Here is a 17,746-nt window from a genome sequence, read left to right as displayed (position 1 = left end):
CACTAAGCCCCGGCTCCCCGGTACCGGCTTCGAGCCGCCCTGCCGCTCCCGTGCCGCCGGAGAGCGCGGTGCTATCGGCAGCCCGCCCGCAGCGGTGCCTGCGGTCCGCCCCAGCCTCTGGTAACTCCCCCCTTCCGGCCTGGGGCGGGTGAAGGGAGCTCGGGATCCCTTGGGAAGCCTCTGATCCTGCCGGGGGCCGCCCGAGCCGCAGGTCCCTCCCGCAGCCGATCCTCGGACAGTCTCCGGGGCGGGGAGGCCGGGGTGGCTCTGCCCAAGGATCAGTTCAAGCCACCTGCAGCAGGTGCGGGGACACCGGCAGCGGCTGTTTGATCAGTGTATGTGATGTGTGCTGGCAGGAATTACCTGCCAGGGTCCCCTGGCAGAGCCGTAGCTCTCCTCTGATAGGGTTCGGATTCCCGTGGGAACAGCTTTTCCACTGCTCCTTTTGTTTTGGTTCTTCTTGTGTGTGTATAAAACAGATGTCATCTCACGAGTCTTTAAACTGAGCCAGTGGAGGAGCAATACATCTACAGCTCCTGATTTTTACCAGTTTCTAAAGCAAAGTTCACATGCAGGTCTGATGTGAGGTGCTGAACAATTCTCCCTCCAACCACTTTGAACAGGCTCAGGGACCCGAGTAACTTGTGAGCCTAGTGGTTTTCCTTTATGAACTGGCATTTGTGGAATTTATTTCCTTGCCCTTGCAGCACAGGTACAAGGCTGAGCAGTGGGTGTTTGTTCAACAACTGCTGAGGAGGCAGAAACACTGAGTTGTCAATGCTAAACTCTGACCAGCACTGGCTAAAGGTGTGTGCAGGGAGAGTCTGATGGGCTCCCTGCTGGGCAGGCTGCTAAAATCCCTCTGGATTTTAAAGGGAGCTCAAGTGAAGTGCCTGTACCTGCTGCCACTGAGCTGGGATCTCTGTGGGAATGAGACATCCCTAATGCTGCAGTTCAGATGTGGCAGCTCCAGGATGTTTCCCTATCCATGCTGTGTGTCCACATCCTGTACAAAGACAGGGTGGCTGCCTGCAGGTCCAGGCTGTGTGTCACAAGCCTGCCAGGTCACTTTAGTTGGAGAGAAAGGTATTTTATATTTTTGGAGGGAAAGAAATGGCTCCAGTGGTGCCACAGCTTCTCTTGGCAAGCTGTGCCAGGGCCTCACCCCCCTGGGTACAGTAGCTGGTTTGCTCCTGCATCCTGGCTTTCCAGGCACAGCAGTGGCACAGTTAATGATGGTGGTACCCAAGGAGCTCTCTATGGATTCACTGGGACCAGAACTCTGGCCCTGCTCTCCCTCCCCACCACCAGGCCCAGACACAGGTCCGAGATGTGCCGTGTCTGTGGAGAGCAAAACCTTGGGGGCAGGGGCTGCTGTCCTGCTTGGAGCTCCAGCACAGCGAGAGCAGAGCACGGTGACCAGGGCCCCATGATTTTCCTGTCCTGTTTCCCACTGTAACTCATCCAGAAGGATGTGACAGGCACGAGACCGCGGCAACGTGCAGATCCTGTTCCCTGGAAAGTTTTCTTTCATCTGTAATCACTTAATCAAAGGCCATAAATCAGTGAGGGAAGGCTCAAATGCACAAGCATGGCTGCAATTTGTGCTTTCCTGCCCAGTGTTTTGTTTGGCATGTGAAACTCCAAAACTTTTCCTGAAAAAGTGATGATGACACTGCGGGAGGATTTGTAAAACTGAACAGTGAGGCCCCTTGCATTCCAGGTCCACTTCCATCATCCCTGCTTCCTTTTCTTTCATTGTAGAAGATTCAGGGAGCAAACCAGTGGGTTTATTTACTCTGGAATTCACCATTCCAGGCTGGTTTTCCACTCCTGGGTTCTGTTAACACACCATTGGCCCAGGCAGGCCTCTGTCACCTCCTCCTGCATCTTGTGACAGAGAAAGAGCAAACCCACTTTGCCCATGACAAATCCACATGGAAAACCATTTGACCCAAAGCACAGTGCTGTCACCTCCCCTCAGCCCAGGAAGGTGCTGTGGGTATTGCTCCCACATCCTTCTGAACACCCTTCACCACATTCTGAGTTCAGCTGGGACATGTGAAGCTCCAGCTTCACTCCCCAGGGCAGCCACCCCACCCCAGGTGACCCTTCTGCCTCCCAGTAATTATTTTTACCTCCCTTTGTTTGCCAATAAAAATCCCTCCCAGTTTTACAGTTTTCCATCTGACACATGGATTTTTCCCTGTGTCCGTTTCCTCCTCCCCTGGCCAGGGCGGAGGGAAGGGAGGATCCCAGATCACCTCATGCCAGAGGAATTTTCACGTGCTTTTCCACCTCAGGTGAGAGCCCCCAGGACAGTGTCAGGGATATTCCTGGGGCCAAGAAGACACCCCAGAGTTGCAGAGAACTACCCTGTAATCCCAAGGATTTTCTTGCCAAAACCTTCGCCTGCAGGCACCGATTCTGCTTGGGAATCACTCAGTGGGATCACTGTGAAAATAGGACTTCTGATTCATTACCCAAACTCTGAGAGACTGTGGGATGGTCTCTGCCCCAAAATCCTGCCCCAGGGACCTGGTTTGCTGTGCCAGGTGAGGGGAGTGGGATTGACAGGTGGCTGGAGCACAGGGAACAGGAATTTGTGGGAACATCCCTGCTGTTTGAAAGACCAGAATAAAGGGAAAACCCCAAATAAAAGTACAAAATAACAATTTCTGTATAACACTTGGAGGGTTCTGCCACGTTTACCAATGAAGGTCTGGCTCAAGCTGTAACATCCCAGGTCAGGTGTGGTGCTCCCTGTCCCCTGCCCTGAGGTGCAGCCAGTGCAGTGTCTGTCCCCGTTCCTGGCGGGAATGCCGAGCAGCAGCTCCATAGGGATGGCCCACCCTTCAGAACGCACCTGGCCCTGCTCCCCGTGTCCGTGCCAGCAGGGTGGCACTGGCTGCTCTGGTGACACGAATTTAACACACCTGGGCCTGGCCACGTGAGGCTCACTTGGGGGTCTCAGCACTTACAGGTGGGCACTTGCCTGCTGTCGATCCTGCTGGGTGGGCAGTGGGACATTCCTGAGCCCAGGACACGGGCACAGCCGTGTCCCTTCCCGCAGTTCCCTTCCCGCCCACTGGAGGGCGCCCTGCCCTTCCCGCGTGGCCGGCGCGGTGCACGCCGGGAGCTGTAGGCTGTGCTGGCGCGGTGTGCGCCGGGACCTGTAGGCGGTGCTGGTGGTCGCACGTCCGGTGCGTCAGTTCCCGGCGGGATGGCGGCGCGGCGGGGGCGGGCGGCACGGCGGGAGCAGTTCCCGGGCCCGCCCGGGATGGCGGCGCTGCGCGAGGAGACCGTGAACGGCTGGGTCCTGCAATTCTACTTCCACCGCGCCATGGAGGCCTATCGCTCCGGGCGCCACCGCGAATTCCGCCAGCTCCGCGATATCATGCAGGGTGCGGGGGGCGGGGCCGGCCCGGGCGGGGGGCGCGGGGCGGCCGGATCGCGCTGCACCGTCCTCACCTGCCTCTCGTCCTGCAGCGCTGCTCGTGCGACCCCTGGACAAGGAGCCGGCGGTGGCCCAGATGCTGCGGATAATGCAGCTGCTGTCGCGGATCGAGGAGGGCGAGAACCTCGGTAGGTGCCCGGCCTTTCCCGCGAGCCCCGCTGCGTGCCCTGGGCTGTGTCCGTGCCCCTGCGGCTCCCGGAGCAGTGTCCCTGTGCAGGGCAGAGCTCGGGGCTGTGTCTATGCCCCTGCGCTGCCCTGAGCCTGTGGGGCTGTGGGGGCTCTCCCTGGGGGTAAGGGGCGGCTGTTTGTGCCTGTGTCTCGCTGCTGGGGCCAAGAGCAGCATCCGTGGTGCTCCAGGGCTGGCCTGGTGTCCACGCACACCAGCCTGTTGACTCCTGCTCCGCTTTGGAGCTTCCAAAATGCTCTCATGGGTCAGTGCTGGGCACCTGGGAAGTTCTCAGGTGGTGCTTCTGGAGCTTTCCATGGCTTGGGGAATATCCCCCTTGAGGCAGGGGAAGATTGCTGTTCAGATACTGGGCAGTGCCTCATCTTCAGCCTCAGTAGCCCTGGAATTTGTAAGCGGCCTGTGCAGGTGTAGAGCTCCCACCTGGGCAGGTGTATAACCAGCTCTCTGCAGGGAAACACCGTCAGCCCTCCCCAACCCCCTGGATGACAATTCTTGTAGATTGCACCTTCGACAAGGAGTCAGAGCTGACCCCGCTTGAGTCGGCCCTCGCTGTCCTAGAGCTCGTCCACAAGGAATTCTCCATGCCGGAGAAGACGATGGAGACTGTGCAGAAAATGGTTAAGGAAGCTGTAAGAACTTTTTCTTCCTCAAGAAATGCTTTGTGCAGCTTTTGCCTTGGAAAAGTCCTGTGTGGATGGTGGTGGGAGCTTCCTTAACATGTGGGATTCCCTCGTTAGCTGCAAACTCGTGTCCACAGTGATGTGTAAGTTGGTTCTGAGCTGTTTCCTGTGCCCTGCTCCAAACTGTCCTTGTTTTCCTCTGCAGGCTGTTATTGTCTGCATCAAAAACAAAGAGTTTGATAAAGCTTCCAAAATTGTCAAGAGGCACATGGGGAAGGATCCCAAGAACCAGGTGAGTATGTGTTCGAATAAAGTGGGGGTTGCCTGATGTATCCTGGGTGGTGTTTGGGGGGATCTGATGTGCCCTGTGGTGAGGATGCCAAAATGGAAGCAGTCCTCCTGGAGTGATGGACCCTCAGTGTTGCACATTTAGGCTATCACCTTGGAGCCCCCTCTGTGACTCATTTTTCCTCCATGGGTCTTCAAAGCATCCCCATTTATCCCTTGATGAGCCTCAAACTTGCATCTAGAGCTGGTTCTGGGGGCAGCAGGAGTTCCCATTCCTGTTTCTGCAGGCACTGGGGTGCTTGGGCACTGGAGGCAAGGAGAATTCCTGAAACAGGGTGGCTCTGCTGTTTCTTTTTCTGTTCCTCTGGCCTTTTCCCAGCCTCATTGCAGTGTAAATTGGTTGTGCCTGGAGAAAGGCAGGAAAGCAGGAAAGGCCCAGATCCTTGCTGTGATTGTCATTGTTCCCCTTGTCCCTGTGCAGTGTTCTTACTGGATTCTACGCTTCCCTCCCCTAGAAAAAGAGGAACGAGTGGCTGGCTGTCATCCGGGAGAAGAATCTCTCTCATCCAAAGGTCAAAAACTTCTCCTACAAGGACTTCCAGCAGAGCATGTTTGAGTTCCTGAAGATCTATGTGGACGACTCGGAGCCGCTGCTGCTGACAGTGCGTGTCCACCCCAGTCCCCTCGAGCTGAGGTGCCCAATTAGCAGAGAGTTAAATCCAGAATACTTTAAATTCAGTCCATCCCTAAAAGATTTATATGGTTGAACATGTTTTTCTATCCGTGAAATGCCTTTGGGAGGGGATAAAATGGGATCGGAGCATGAGGAATCACCTCTATAACAGTGCTGTGCTTTTTCTCTCTCCAAGGTAATGAAAAAGACTTTGAATTTGGAACACACCAATGAACCAAAATCCTTGTCGGTGACTCCCAGGTCTGCAGATGGGCCAAAGGACCAGACAGCAACTCCAGAGGCCTCGGGAAGGGCAGAGGGTCCCACTGGAGCCCCAGAGTCTGCAGGAGCAGCAGAAGAGCCAGAGGGAGCTGCCAGCCCTGCAGAAAGGGCAGCACATCCCTCAGTGGCTCCAGAGGCCATGGAAGGAGGCAGTGACCCTGCAGCAGCTCCAGAACCTATGGAAGTAGCCACTGACCCAGCAGCAACTCCTGATCATTTAACAGCAGAGCCTGATGTCCTGAAGGATACTCCAGAGCCTGTGAATATAGCTAAAGAACCAGCGGCAGTAACTGCAGAACTCCCAGGAGTGTCCACCAGGGACGCAGAAAGGTGGGCAGGGGAGTCTGCCCCTGGACTGTGGATGAAGTGTGGCCACAGTTCTCTTCCGTGGGATAATCCCCTGTGTCCAGGCAGCTCCTAACTCCCCAGATGCCAGCCAGGCCAGCCTAAAGGTGTTGGTGCAGGACTGCGGATCCCAGGAAAAGTGTTGAGGTGGTTTGGTTGCTGTTGTGACCAGGGAGGGGGGCAGTGGCTACGGAAGGTTTGCTCCCGTGGAGCAGAGCTGGAATCCCTGTGGTTCAGCGCTTGGGAATAGGAGGGCAGCAATGGAGCATGGACATGTGTTCTTCAAACCTGCTTCCTGGGACACTGCACTGTTTAGGAGGCCGGACAGGCGGGTTGGGAATTCCTCTTCCTTGGAGTCCATAGGGCAGGTGTTGGGGGTCCCAGCGGAGGGAGAGGCCAGATTTCGGGGCAGCAGAGCTCCCGTGGTGGTTTCTCTACAACCTGCTCGGTTGTGTTTATTTTGTAGGCAGCCCCCCGGAGCTGTAACCTCGTGTGGGATTTCTGTTCTGAGAGAAGCTTTCAAGATCCTGTCGGACTCCCAGGACTCTGATGCACTCTTCACCAAACTGGACGAAACAGACTTTACCTTCCCCAAGCAACTGTCTCCTTCTGTATCCCACAGAACCAAGAGACGGCAAGAAGTGGAGAATCAAGATTCTGAGATCTCAGACCCTCCTGAAATACCCCATAAGGGCAAACGCTTGTTCACCATAAGCAAACTGGTAATGGAGACAGACAACCAGTCCAGCAAGTCGAGTGAGAGCCCCGACTCTTCCCAGGAGCCCGTGGTCTCTTCTGCCTCCAGACCCAGACCTGTTCAGAAATTGCATGACCAGCCAGTGACTACTGAGAGTGCCAAGTATGGAGCCCCTGTCTTGTGGTATAGTCTGTTCTGCCCCCACTTTTGTCTTGCAGCTTATGTCAGTAGTGTTAGCATCAATTTCTTTCTCTTTAACCCAAAGTGACAGTATTGACCTTGTCCACCAGCACACGTGGAACTGGGCACAGCAAACTCTCTCTTGTCCTCACATTTGGCTTTAAAATTAATTATGGGTTAATGGAGAGGAGAAAACGATCCAGCTCCCTCTGGCAGTGAGGTGCTGAAGGTAATCCTAGCAGGTGGTTCCAGTGCAGGTAACACGCATTCCTCTGCACTTTTCCCAGCTTCAGCATAACTGGCTAGAGTTTGTAGGAGCATCCTGTGGAACAGGTTAAACTCTGCTTTCCACTTCTTGAGAAACACAATGTCCACAGGCTGGCTCTCTGTGCTGGGTGGCCCTGCACCTCTTCCCCAAAACCCTTCTGAGCAGTAGCCAGAGTAAATCCCCATCTGCTTTCAGGTCCTTCCAGGGAAGGTGGAACAGCTCCCGTGGTGTGGAAGAAAAGGATAGTTGGAGTGAGGAGGATGAGCTCTTCTTAGATGCAGGTAAGAACAGAGTCCCCTGGCAGGGGTTACCTGGTGCTAATCCTGGCTTGGGGGTCACTCACGGGGGTCTTGCTATCAAGGGTGACTGAATTTTGAAACCAGAAATCCAGTAGAAAGGTTGGGAGAAAGGAATTGGGGTTTGTTGCCTGTCATGGGGTGCTCTGACTGCACAGCTCAGCAGTTAAGCCTGAGGCAGCCTTTCAAGAAGATCTGTACCTCCCAAATTATGGGGTATGTAACCCTCTTCCTTGTTTTCCAGCATCAGTTGGGACAAACAACACCACAGTATTCAGCTCCAAGAAACAGGTATGTAAAGCCTTAGGTGCTTCTAGCAGGGCCTGAAACAGGGCTGTGTCTGTACAGTCTCTGTGGTAAAACAGCCCCGTTTGGAAGTTGGCTGGAGCTGGGCACCAGCAATGTGCCTCAGGCACCTTTGCCTTGACAGCTCAGAGCCAGGTTTGCCAAATGCCCCTTGTGCTGGAGGGATTTAGAGCCTTGTTCAGGTGAGGGGAACATGTCTGGCAGCTGTTACGTGGAAAAAGGTCCCAAGCCTGGTGCCACGAGGAACTCTCCCCCTGAGCCATAGGAAGGCAGCTGCTGACTCTTGTGCTGCTGCACTATATCTGTAGTGCTGGAGTGTTGTGTGTGCAGCTGCCAGGACCTGTCTGCCTTCCCTGCCTGTCCTGGCACAGGGAAGGAACATGCCAGGAAGGAGCTGCAGCAGCTTCTCTGCTGTGCAGCTCTTCCCTGAACCTGCTCACCTGCTCTTTGTAGAAATGGACGATCCAGGAGAGCGAGTGGATCAAGCAAGGTGTGAAGAAGTTTGGAGAGGGGAGATGGAAGGCCATTTGCCAGAAGTACCCGTTCCAGAACCGCACAGCAGTGATGATCAAGGACCGCTGGCGGACCATGAAGAAACAGGGAATCCTCTGAAGCTGGGAGCCCTGGGACATTCCATGCAAAAACCTCGTTTTGTTTTTTGGAAGCTGGACCAGAGTGCCAGTACAGGGAGGCTGTCTCAGTATGGGGAACTCCTCTGGCACCCCAAAACCAGGACTGCCAGGAACCCAGGAGCCTTGTTCTCCAGCTGGAGCTGCAAAGATCAGTCTGCTGCAGGTGGTAGAGGCTGTGCAGCCTCTCTGCATGTGCCTGGATGGAGATTTCCTTGTTCTCCTGAGCACTGCAGCCTCTGTGGGATGAGTCCCAGCTGGATTGCTCTGCTCAGGTACTGTCAATCAGCAGGATTATCCCTGTCTGATCTCTGAATCACTTTTTCACCCATTTGCCATCACTCCCTCGTAGGAGAGAGGCAGCACTGAGTCGCAGAGCTCCTGGGGGGAACAGGCATTTCTTTCTGCTTTGTAAATGACTAATTGTGAGGGGAAAATCCTCCCTCCCAGCTCTGAGACTTTAGAACATTATTTTGTGTTTCAGTACTTAGAAATGTTGGTCGTTTCCATGTTAAAAGTTCCACTTCTGGCTGACTTTGGCCATGTCTTCCTGGCACTTTTCCCAGTAATGTCCTTCAATCCCTGTGAGCACGTGAGCTCCGAGGGCGCTGCGTGTTCCTGCCTTCAGCTGCCAAAGCTGGAATCCATGTCCAAACAGTTACTTGTAAAATAAAGTCCCTTTCTTCTGGATACCAAGAGTTTTAAAAAATAAACTCCCTTTCTTTTTGGATATCAAGAGTGGTAAAAAACAAAGTCCCTTTCTTGTTGGATATCAGGAGTTTGTAAAAGAGTAAATTTGTATCTTGTGGGTGGAAATGCAGCAGTATGGGGCATGGACTGCCCTAGGAATGTGGGGCTCCTTTTTCCCCTCTGGGAGTGTTGGGGCAGGAGCAGCACTGTCCTGTAGGTGTAGGTGGTGGGAAACAGGAGTTTCTGGCTTAGATTTCTGTGGAGTAAGGGCAGGGGAGATAGAGGGGCATTTCCTAAACTTAGTTTTAGGATTCTCTGGCTATGTTCCAGCAGAGCCATGGCTGGGAGAACTCTCTCTGGAAACACCTGCTTCCCCCTCTGTCCTTCAGCCACAGGTGCTGCACAGTGTCCCTTGTCCTCCAGCTGTGGCCATGCATTTCCCTCTCTTTCTGCCTGTAAATCCTTTCCCTGGGGCTGGAGCAGCCCTGGGCAGCAGGAGCACGGGGGCAGAGAGGCTCAATGTGGGCCAGTAATGGCCCATGTGAGGCAATGCCAATTGGTTGTGCCCTATTGGAAGGAGCTGTGTCCCGTTATGCCCTTCTCCAGGCTGGGCCCTCAGCAGCAGAGGGTGTCCCAGAGCTCCTGCTCCACACCAGGATCACCTTGAGCCATGGAGCCTGTGCCGTGCTCCTCCTGGTGCTGCGGAGCAGTTAATGATTACCCCCCAGCCACCTCGTCCTCCTCTGCCCTGCCCGGCAGGAGCGACAGAGCCCAGGGAGCAGGAGGATGCTGCTGCTGCTGCTCTTGGTGCTGCCAGGCCCCGCTGGCTGCCCCCGCACGGAGCCCCTGAGCGGGTCCAGCCCAGAGCCGCTGTTCCGTGGGGCCGATCGGTACGACTTCGCCGTCGTCATCCCCGGCGGCACCGTGGAGTGCTTCTGGCAGTTCTCACACCAGGGCGGCAACTTCTTCTTCAGCTACGAGGTGAGTGTTGGGAGACGTGTCCTGGAAAGCTGCTGACATAGGGAATGGCTGTGCTGGATCAGTTGCATGTAGCAGGTGCTGTGGCACACCACCCCTCAGGGCTGTGCCTTTTCTATGCAATATCATGAAATTGTTTGGGTGGGAAGGGACCTTAAAGCTCATCCCATTCCACCCCATGCCATGGGCACTGACACCTTCCACTAGATCAGGTTGCTCCAAGCCCTGTCCAACCTGATCTTGGACACTTCCAAGGATAGGGCAGCCACAGCTTTTTTGGGCAGCCTTTGGCCTGCCAAGGCCTCACCATCTTTACAGGGAAGAATTTCTTCCCAATATCTAATCTAATCTCTATCCATCATCAATCCCATGCATTTTTTTGAATAGCTGGTTTAAAACCACAAAGTGGTGCTGGGAGCTCTGGACATGGTGCCTGAGCACCCCGAGCTCACTTGCAGAGAGCTGTGGGGTGTCCTGGCACTGTGGGGAGCTCTGCCCTTCGCTGTCTGGCTGGACACTGTGGCATAGCTGAAAGTCCCAGCACAGTGTGTCCCCATGCTCTGTCCCCTTCCTGCAGGGAAACTCCAGCCCTTTTATCTCCTGTTTACATTGGGTTGGCTGAAGGAGAGCCAGGGCGTGGCTGTGCCTGGAGCTGGCACCTTCCCCTCGGCTCTGCATTTGGCAGAGCAGCCCCCCAGGAACACAACCTTGGGGCTCAGCACAGCTCCATCCCCAACACACCAGTGGCCCACAAATTCCCTTCGGGTGTTCTCTGCCTCCAGGTCCAGCGGGCAACAGGGATTGGCAACAGCAGGAACATCTTGGTCACGGCGAGTGACCCCAATGGCTTCCAGCTTGGAGCCTCCCAAGACGTGCGAGGGCAGATCAACTTCCTCACCAAGGACACAGGTTCCCCCCTGCCCTGGCCCCTGCAGCAGCTCCGAGCCTTCCTGAGTGCCGATTGCTCCCAGATGGGATGGATGAGGGTCGAGCACCGGGGATGTGTCTGCCTGGTGCCCTTCTACCCATGGACCAACAACCCTCATTTCTCTCTGCAGGTTTCTACGAGCTGTGCCTGGACAACCAGCAAAACCACTTTGGCTTCATGCAGGTGTATCTCAACTTCGGTGTCTACTATGACGACTTCAACACGGAACACAGGCAGCCTGTGGAGAAGAAGGAGCTGAATGACACACTGGAGGCAATCAAGGTGAGGGTCAGGGTGGCCACGGGGTGTCCCAGCACAGGGGGGATGGGCACGTCCTGCCCAGGGGACCGAGAAGGGCGTTTGCTCTGGCTGAGCTGCTGCTGAATGCAGCACTGAGCCCAGCAGGCAGCTCCAAGCACAGCTCTGCCTCTCCTGCAGATCAGCATCCAGAGGCTGCAGATCCAAACCTTCCACATGTGGCGTTTCTACAACTTTGCCCGGATGCGGAAAGGGGCTGACTCCTTCCTTCTGGAGTCCAACTACAACTACGTCAACTGGTGGTCGATGGCCCAGAGCTGTGTCATCGTCCTCTCCGGGGTGCTGCAGCTCTACTTCCTCAAGCGCCTCTTCCATGCACAAACCTCTGGCAGCCAGAAGTGCTAGAACAGGGCAGGGCTGTGGCTGCCAGTGCCTGGTGACCCCGCTGTGGAGTGGGAGGAAAGGCCAGATCCTGCTTCCAGGAAGAGCTCCACTCCTGCCTCCAGCTCTACCCCTGAAATCATCCCCAGAGAAGCCAAGCACCACACTGTCACCTGAACTTTGTGTGGCAGAAGTGTTTGTCACATCCTTGCCCATCATTAGTGTCCCACTGGGCCTTTTCTACCAGACTCCCAATAAAGGAACCTCTAGCACATTCTGGGAAACGATCACTGTTGCTGCTGTCCAGCTTCTGTGAGCCCAGGGGCAGTGGCCTGCCCATCTCCCCCTCCCTGAACCTCAGCCCAGGGCTGTAAGCTTCCTCCTGAGATTCCCCCTGGCCTCATCCATCCCCCAAACATGTTGGTTCCCCTCTCTGGAGTTGCACCCCAGTGCACTGTGCCTGCCCCAGGAGAACAGAGAACCGCAGGAGGGGCAAAGGCTGAACCCTCTGAGGCTCCGCACCAGACAACAGGCACTAGGAAAAGCAAGAGGCTTTATGTGACAAGGCTGGTGCAGAGGCACCTTCCCCCATGCTGGCAGCAGCCCCCCCAGGGCTGTGGGGCTGTGTACTGGCAGCTCCTTCCCTCTCCATCCCATTTGGGGTGGGCTCCCTGTGGCTCCCCACACCCACAGTCCAGGACAAGGTCCATTCTGCTCAGGAACACTTGCAGGGCATGCAGGTCCCTTCAGGTCCCTGGAATCCCTTAGGTCAGCGTGTCCTCATTCCGCACGTACTCTCCGACATCGGCTTGGTGGAACACCACGATGGCCAAGGGATCCACCTTCCGACACTCCTGCGTGGACTTGGCAGCCACCCCAAAGCCCTGGTGGGATGAAGGGGGGGTGAGAGGGAGTTCTCCCACCCTGTATCCACCCCACAGCTGTGGCAGGCCCCGGGCGCTCACCAGCGGGACGTCAGCCATGGAATACACCACCACGCCCTGGTACTGCGCCGTGTTCTCCGTGATGCGGCCCAGCCCCGACTTCAGCACGTGGTTCCCATAGAGGAAGGACTGCTCTGAGCCAGGCTTCACCCACACCTTGTACTGTAAGAGAGGGCAGAGTGGTGAGGGGCTGGGGGCTGCCGGGGGGTGCTGGCACGGGCTGGGGGTGGCTGGGGGGGCTGTGTCCCACCTTGGCGTAGGGCGCAAGGAAGTCCAGGGCCGTCACACTGAGCCGGAACTTCTGGGACTTGGTGAACTTCCCGAAGCAGGTGCCCGGGGCTACCAGGCTGTCCCGGGGAATGCTGGCCGCCAGCTTCAGCAACTTCTCACTGCGGGAGCAGGGCAGTGCTGGGGGGCTGCGGGGCCACCTCCCCGCGCAGGCTGCCCCAGAGCCCCCCCGTGCCCCCGGGGCTCACCTGAGGTAGTACACGCGGTCCCGGTGCAGGCGAAAGCAGTAGGTGCCATCGGGCCGGTCCACCAGCAGCTGGATGTTCTCACCGATGCTGCGGGGACGGACCCCATGAGCACGGCCCGACCCCGGCCCCTTCTGCCACGGCCCCTCCGGTCCCCGGTGCCCGTTCCCTCCTCGTGCCCGGCCCCCCCGGGTTCCAGGCCTCCCGGTCCCCAGGCCAGTGCAGATCCCGCCCCTCCCATCCCCTCGCCGGTCCCCTGTACCCGTCCCACCCGATCCCCATCCCCTTTCGGTGCCTGATCCCGCCCGATCCCCGGTGCCCATCCCCTCCTCGGTCCCCGCCGGTGTCCATCCCGTCCCCGAGCCCGGTCACGGGCCCAGCCCTCCCGGTCCCCGGGTCCAGCCAATCCAGCCCTCCCAGTCCCCGTGCCGCTCCCGGTCCCAGCGGCCCATCCCTCCCGGTCCCTCCCCGGTCCACTTCTCCCGGTGTCCCGGCCTCTCACTATTTCCCGAGCTTCTCGAACACCGCTCGCGTCTCCGCCTCCGTGAGCGGCCGCATCTCCCGCCGGGCGCACGCGGGGCCGCGGGGCCGGAAGGGCCGTGCCCGGAACCGGCGGTGACGCGGCGGGGCCGGCGGCGATGGCGGCGGCGGCGGAGGAGGCGCGGCTGCTGGCCTGGCTGCGCGGCCCGGCCGCGGGGCCCGCCGGCCCCGAGCTCGCCGCCTATGTGTCGGAGCTGGCGGCGCTGGGGCTGGCGGAGCTGGGCCGGGAGCCGGCGCGGCTCGCGGCGGAGCGGGAGCGGGTCGGGGCCGAGACGCGCCGCCTCGCCTTCGAGCACTACCGCGCCTTTATCCGCTCCGCGGAGTGCACCGGCCGCGCCGGCCGCGGCTTCGGCGGCATCGAGAGCCGCCTCGGCAGCCTGCTGGAGCGGCTGCCCGCGCTGCAGGACGCCTGCCGGTGCGGGACGGGTATCGGGGGGGACGGGGGGACCGCGGCGGGGAAGGCGCGGGTGGAAACGGGGACAGGAGGGAGCAGGGATGGGATGCTGGGGCAGGGTCTGCGGGAGCAGGAGCGGCCCTGGGCAGGGGAGGGTGGGCTGGGGGCTGCGAGGGGTCCCGTGCTGAGCTCAGTAAGGGCCGGGACTGGGCTGGGCTGGAGGCAGTGCTGGGGGGCTCCTGGGCAGCTCTGGGAGCAGCCGGTGTGAGTGGGAGGGTCCCGAGGTCCATCCGGTGCAGGGAGGACCCTCCTGCTGATGCCGTGTCAACCCCCAGGACCTTCATGCGTGATGCTGAGGCGATTGCCTGCAGCCGGCGGATGAACAGCCTGACCCTGAACCGGCACACGGAGATCCTGGAGATCCTGGAGATCCCGCAGCTCATGGACACCTGTGTCCGCAATGGCTACTACGAGGAGGCACTGGAGCTTGCGGCCTACGTGCGCCGGCTGGAGAGGAAGCACAGCAGCATCCCCGTGATCCAGGTAAGCCCCAGTCTGACCTGCCCCATAATCCAGGTGAGCCCTGTGCTGTCTCTGCCCCAAGGTCCATGTGAGCCCTACTCTGCCCTACACCAGTGCCCCCTGAGTGCTCTCTCCCTCTGTAGGGCATCGTGGAGGAGGTGCGCCAGTCTGCCCAGCTGATGCTGAACCAGCTGATCCAGCAGCTCCGCACCAACATCCCGCTGCCGGCCTGCCTGCGCGTCATCGGCTTCCTGCGGCGCATGGATGTGCTCACCGAGGCTGAGCTGCGCGTCAAGTTCCTGCAGGCGCGTGACGCGTGGCTGCGCTCCATCCAGGCCTCCATCCCCGACCACGACCCCTACGTGCACATCACCAAGACCATCGAGGCCTGCCGGGTGCACCTCTTCGACATCATCACCCAGTACCGCGCCATATTCTCGGATGAGGAGCCGTTGGTGCCGGCCGAGGGCACGGTGCCTGCCGAGGGGGCCATCTTCCACGGCTGGGTGCTCCAGAAGGTCTCTGAGTTCCTGCAGACACTGGAGCGCGACCTGGACCGTGGGGTGGGCAGCCGGCTGGACTCGCTGCTGGGGCAGTGCATGTACTTCGGGCTGTCCTTCAGCAGAGTGGGCGCGGATTTCCGCGGGCAGCTGGCCCCCCTCTTCCAGCGCGTGGCTGCCGATACCTTTAGGAAGGCAGTGGAGGAGGCGGTGGAGAAATTCCGAGAGGAGATGAATTCCTACACACTGATCTCAGCGCCAGCCATGCTGGGGGGCGGCGCGGCAGTGCTGGTGCCCACGGCCCAGCCTGGGACGCTGCAGCCCCCCATGGTGCTGCTGGACTTCCCTCCCCTTGCCTGCTTCCTCAACGGCCTCCTCGTTGCCTTCAACGACCTGCGGCTCTGCTGCCCCATCGCCCTGGCACAGGATGTCACTGCCTGCCTGGACAGTGCCCTTGGGGAGGTGAGTCTGGGGGATGGTGCTGGGACTTGTGCTGGGAGAACACGGGATGCGTTTGTCCTGGCCTGAGTGGGTTGGAAAAGCCTCTGAGATCATCGAATCCCCCAGCACTGCCAAGGCCACCACTAACCCATGTCCCCAGGTGCCACATCCACATGGCTTTTAAAACCCCCCTAGAGCCAGCACAGGGGACAGGCACTGCACTGGTCCTGCCACACTGTGGCTGGTACAATCCAGGTGCCATTGTCCTTCTTGCCCACCTGGGCTCATGTTCAGCCACTGTCACTCCCAGGTGCCACCTTTTCTTCTCTCCCTAGGTGACCAAAACCATCCTGGCCTTCCACCGTGCGGAGGAGGCGGCTTTCAGTGGGCGGGAGCAGGAGCTCTTTGCCCAGTTCTGCACAGCCTTCCTGGAGGACCTGCTGCCTTACCTGAACCGCTGCCTCCAAGTGCTTTTCCCTCCATCACAGATCGCACAGGCACTGGGTGAGATCCTGGGCTTTGGTTTTCATTATGGGGTGGTAGCTCTGCTCCCATCCATGGTTTTCCCCTCCTCTATAGGGGTCCCGTTGCCTGCAGCCCCCCCTAACCCCACTCTCCCCTCTCCCAGGCATCCCCCCCACCCAGCTGCAGCGTTTCGGCCGCCTGGGCCGCATCGACGTGGCTGCGCTCAGGGAGCCGCTGGCTTTCCTGCTTCCACCGGCACCAGGCGAGGAGGAGCCAGCCCAGGAGACCACCCTGTGCCCGGAAGGGGAAATCGCGGCCGTGCCCACCGAGCCCCCGGAGAGCCCCCCCGAGGGGGCTGTGCTGCCAGGTGACCCGGTGGCCACGGGGTAGCCGGGGAGCGGCGCGGCCGGGCCGTGTCTCCCTGTGGCAGTGACCTGTCCCCCAGCCCAGCCCGTCCTCTGCCCGCGGCACCCCCACGCACGGGACACACCCCACTCCCCCCGCACCGAGCACACCCTCCCTGTTTCCTGTTTGCACCGGGGCCGCCAGGGGGCGCTGTCCCGCCGCCGGTGCGCGCGCACCCGGTACTCGATGGCGGCAGCGCTGGGACGGGCGCTGGGACGGGCCCGCCCGGCCCTCCCGGTTCCCCCGTGCCGCGGGTGCGGGGACGGGGACGCGGCGGGCTGGGCCCGGCGGGAGCGCTCGTACTGGCGAGCGCTGCGGCGGCGGGTGCTGGGCCCGCCCGTGCCGCCCTTCGCCGCGCCGGTGCAGGTGGGAGCCCCGGTGCTGCGCGGCGCCGCCGCCGCCGTGGCCCCGGAGCAGCTGGGCGGCCCCGAGCTGCGGCGGCTGGCGGCGGCGCTGGCGGCGGGGCTGCGAGGCCGGCCGTGCCTGGGGCTGAGCGCCCCGCAGCTCGGGGTGCCGCTGCGGGTGTTCGCCGCCGAGCTGCCGCCCGACCGCTGCGCGCAGTACCCGGCGGCGCTGCGCCGCGCACACAGCATCGAGCCCTTCCCGCTCCGCCTGCTCGTCAACCCCGCGCTCCGTGTCCTCGACACCCGCCTCGTCACCGCCCCCGAGGGCTGCGCCAGCATCCACGGCTTCTCCGCCTACGTCCCGCGTTACTGGGCCGTCCACGTCTCCGGTACGGACCGACCCTCCCTGCACCGGGGTACTGCCCTGCCCTGTCCCGGGTGGGACCCTGCATCTGCCACTTCCACCCACCACGGGCCCCCATTCTGTCACATGTCCCCCCACACTCTCACGGGTCCCCCTCTCTTCCATGGATCCCCCTTGGGGATATACCCCACTCTCACATGGTCCCCCCATTCCCACACAATCTCCCCATTCTCTCATGGGTCCCTCCAATTTCACACAAGTCCCCTACTCTCACACGGGTTCCCCTTTTTGGCCCCCCAATCACACACCCCCCCCAGTCCCCACAGCTCCCCAACAAGTTCCCCTGGCAGCAGGCGTGGACGAGCTCGGGGTGCCAGTGAGCTGGGAGGCCATGGGCTGGGCTGCCCGCATCATACAGCACGAGATGGACCACCTGGACGGGATCCTCTACATTGACCGCATGGACCCCCGCACCTTCACCAACGTGGGCTGGATGGAGCTCATGGACTGACCCTACTGTGCCCACCCCCAGCTGCCCCCTATGTGCCCGAGGCCCCTCTGTGCAGTGGGCCCTCTCTAACCCTGGAGAAAGAACCAGCACGGAGCCACAGACCAGGGGCTCCCACTCAGGTTTATTGCAGCCAATACAGACCTGTGGCCTCAGTGTGGCTCTGGCCCTTCCTGCCCACCAGCACTCTAGGCTCATGGTGGGGGGCAACTGGGGGGTCCAGCCCATGCTCCCCTGGGCACTGGAAGTCACTTCATGGGTCTAGGAACAGCCTGCTGCCATGGCTGTGCTGGGGAAAGGTGAGGGAATCTCTCCCTCTGGGGCTTCTTTGGGGCACATGAGCACAGCATGGGTGGGGCTAGGGGGTCAGTGGGGCTGAGGGG

At 59.7% G+C, this 17,746-nt stretch overlaps 5 protein-coding genes across 8 annotated transcripts; 4 read left to right on the top strand and 1 right to left on the bottom strand.

Moving 5' to 3' along the window:
* Positions 1–3,223: 3,223 nt before the first annotated feature.
* On the top strand, positions 3,224–8,939 carry TERF2 (telomeric repeat binding factor 2). 4 transcript variants are annotated; one of them, XM_017816272.1, is made up of 11 exons: positions 3,224–3,404; positions 3,490–3,585; positions 4,143–4,273; positions 4,470–4,556; positions 5,068–5,214; positions 5,422–5,537; positions 5,670–5,837; positions 6,319–6,711; positions 7,193–7,278; positions 7,538–7,584; positions 8,053–8,937. In XM_017816272.1, exons 1-11 carry the CDS (start codon positions 3,224–3,226, stop codon positions 8,209–8,211), a joined length of 1,611 nt encoding a protein of 536 aa, XP_017671761.1. In that variant the 3' UTR covers positions 8,212–8,937. The 4 variants fall into 4 exon arrangements, with proteins under 4 accessions (XP_017671761.1, XP_017671762.1, XP_017671759.1 ...); XM_017816273.1 differs by having other exon boundaries at positions 5,422–5,837; positions 6,475–6,711; XM_017816270.1 differs by having other exon boundaries at positions 5,422–5,837.
* Positions 8,940–9,116: 177 nt separating this feature from the next.
* TMED6 (transmembrane p24 trafficking protein 6) lies at positions 9,117–11,713 on the top strand. Its single transcript, XM_017816274.1, has 4 exons — positions 9,117–9,899; positions 10,679–10,805; positions 10,955–11,106; positions 11,263–11,713. The coding sequence occupies exons 1-4, from the start codon at positions 9,705–9,707 to the stop codon at positions 11,485–11,487; spliced, it is 699 nt and encodes a 232-aa protein (XP_017671763.1). The 5' UTR covers positions 9,117–9,704; the 3' UTR covers positions 11,488–11,713.
* A 286-nt stretch (positions 11,714–11,999) lies between these two features.
* Positions 12,000–13,513, bottom strand: NIP7 (NIP7, nucleolar pre-rRNA processing protein). Its single transcript, XM_017816136.1, has 5 exons — positions 13,383–13,513; positions 12,884–12,970; positions 12,658–12,796; positions 12,429–12,569; positions 12,000–12,347 (listed from the first exon to the last, which is right to left on the bottom strand). The coding sequence occupies exons 1-5, from the start codon at positions 13,436–13,438 to the stop codon at positions 12,228–12,230; spliced, it is 543 nt and encodes a 180-aa protein (XP_017671625.1). The 5' UTR covers positions 13,439–13,513; the 3' UTR covers positions 12,000–12,227.
* Positions 13,514–13,518: 5 nt separating this feature from the next.
* COG8 (component of oligomeric golgi complex 8) lies at positions 13,519–16,342 on the top strand. Its single transcript, XM_017816095.1, has 5 exons — positions 13,519–13,835; positions 14,150–14,357; positions 14,480–15,298; positions 15,613–15,781; positions 15,906–16,342. Exons 1-5 carry the CDS (start codon positions 13,519–13,521, stop codon positions 16,130–16,132), a joined length of 1,740 nt encoding a protein of 579 aa, XP_017671584.1. The 3' UTR covers positions 16,133–16,342.
* Positions 16,334–17,518, top strand: PDF (peptide deformylase (mitochondrial)). Its single transcript, XM_017816094.1, has 2 exons — positions 16,334–16,880; positions 17,209–17,518. Exons 1-2 carry the CDS (start codon positions 16,334–16,336, stop codon positions 17,364–17,366), a joined length of 705 nt encoding a protein of 234 aa, XP_017671583.1. The 3' UTR covers positions 17,367–17,518.
* The last annotated feature ends 228 nt before the right edge of the window (positions 17,519–17,746 follow it).

This window comes from Lepidothrix coronata, unplaced genomic scaffold (assembly GCF_001604755.1).
Source record: "Lepidothrix coronata isolate B3197 unplaced genomic scaffold, Lepidothrix_coronata-1.0 Scaffold54, whole genome shotgun sequence".
NCBI lineage: Eukaryota > Metazoa > Chordata > Aves > Passeriformes > Pipridae > Lepidothrix > Lepidothrix coronata.
The sequence above is the reverse complement of the archived record's forward strand: the minus strand, read 5'-3'. Positions and strand labels throughout refer to the sequence as shown.

What these genes read in the sequence shown, in the direction of transcription:
- TERF2 (XM_017816270.1), top strand. Translation starts at nt 3,224, where the DNA reads ATGGCGGCGCGGCGGGGGCGGGCGGCACGGCGGGAGCAGTTCCCGGGC. An exon ending in CGAGGAGGGCGAGAACCTCG is followed by an intron (nt 3,586 to 4,142) that starts GTAGGTGCCCGG and finishes CAATTCTTGTAG; the next exon opens with ATTGCACCTTCGACAAGGAG. An exon ending in AGAAAATGGTTAAGGAAGCT is followed by an intron (nt 4,274 to 4,469) that starts GTAAGAACTTTT and finishes TTTCCTCTGCAG; the next exon opens with GCTGTTATTGTCTGCATCAA.
- TMED6 (XM_017816274.1), top strand. Translation starts at nt 9,705, where the DNA reads ATGCTGCTGCTGCTGCTCTTGGTGCTGCCAGGCCCCGCTGGCTGCCCC. An exon ending in ACTTCTTCTTCAGCTACGAG is followed by an intron (nt 9,900 to 10,678) that starts GTGAGTGTTGGG and finishes CTCTGCCTCCAG; the next exon opens with GTCCAGCGGGCAACAGGGAT. An exon ending in ACACACTGGAGGCAATCAAG is followed by an intron (nt 11,107 to 11,262) that starts GTGAGGGTCAGG and finishes CCTCTCCTGCAG; the next exon opens with ATCAGCATCCAGAGGCTGCA.
- NIP7 (XM_017816136.1), bottom strand. Translation starts at nt 13,438, where the DNA reads ATGCGGCCGCTCACGGAGGCGGAGACGCGAGCGGTGTTCGAGAAGCTC. An exon ending in TTCGAGAAGCTCGGGAAATA is followed by an intron (nt 12,971 to 13,382) that starts GTGAGAGGCCGG and finishes CCGTCCCCGCAG; the next exon opens with CATCGGTGAGAACATCCAGC. An exon ending in CCATGGCTGACGTCCCGCTG is followed by an intron (nt 12,348 to 12,428) that starts GTGAGCGCCCGG and finishes TCATCCCACCAG; the next exon opens with GGCTTTGGGGTGGCTGCCAA.
- COG8 (XM_017816095.1), top strand. Translation starts at nt 13,519, where the DNA reads ATGGCGGCGGCGGCGGAGGAGGCGCGGCTGCTGGCCTGGCTGCGCGGC. An exon ending in GCGCTGCAGGACGCCTGCCG is followed by an intron (nt 13,836 to 14,149) that starts GTGCGGGACGGG and finishes GTCAACCCCCAG; the next exon opens with GACCTTCATGCGTGATGCTG. An exon ending in GCAGCATCCCCGTGATCCAG is followed by an intron (nt 14,358 to 14,479) that starts GTAAGCCCCAGT and finishes CTCCCTCTGTAG; the next exon opens with GGCATCGTGGAGGAGGTGCG.
- PDF (XM_017816094.1), top strand. Translation starts at nt 16,334, where the DNA reads ATGGCGGCAGCGCTGGGACGGGCGCTGGGACGGGCCCGCCCGGCCCTC. An exon ending in CTGGGCCGTCCACGTCTCCG is followed by an intron (nt 16,881 to 17,208) that starts GTACGGACCGAC and finishes CCCTGGCAGCAG; the next exon opens with GCGTGGACGAGCTCGGGGTG.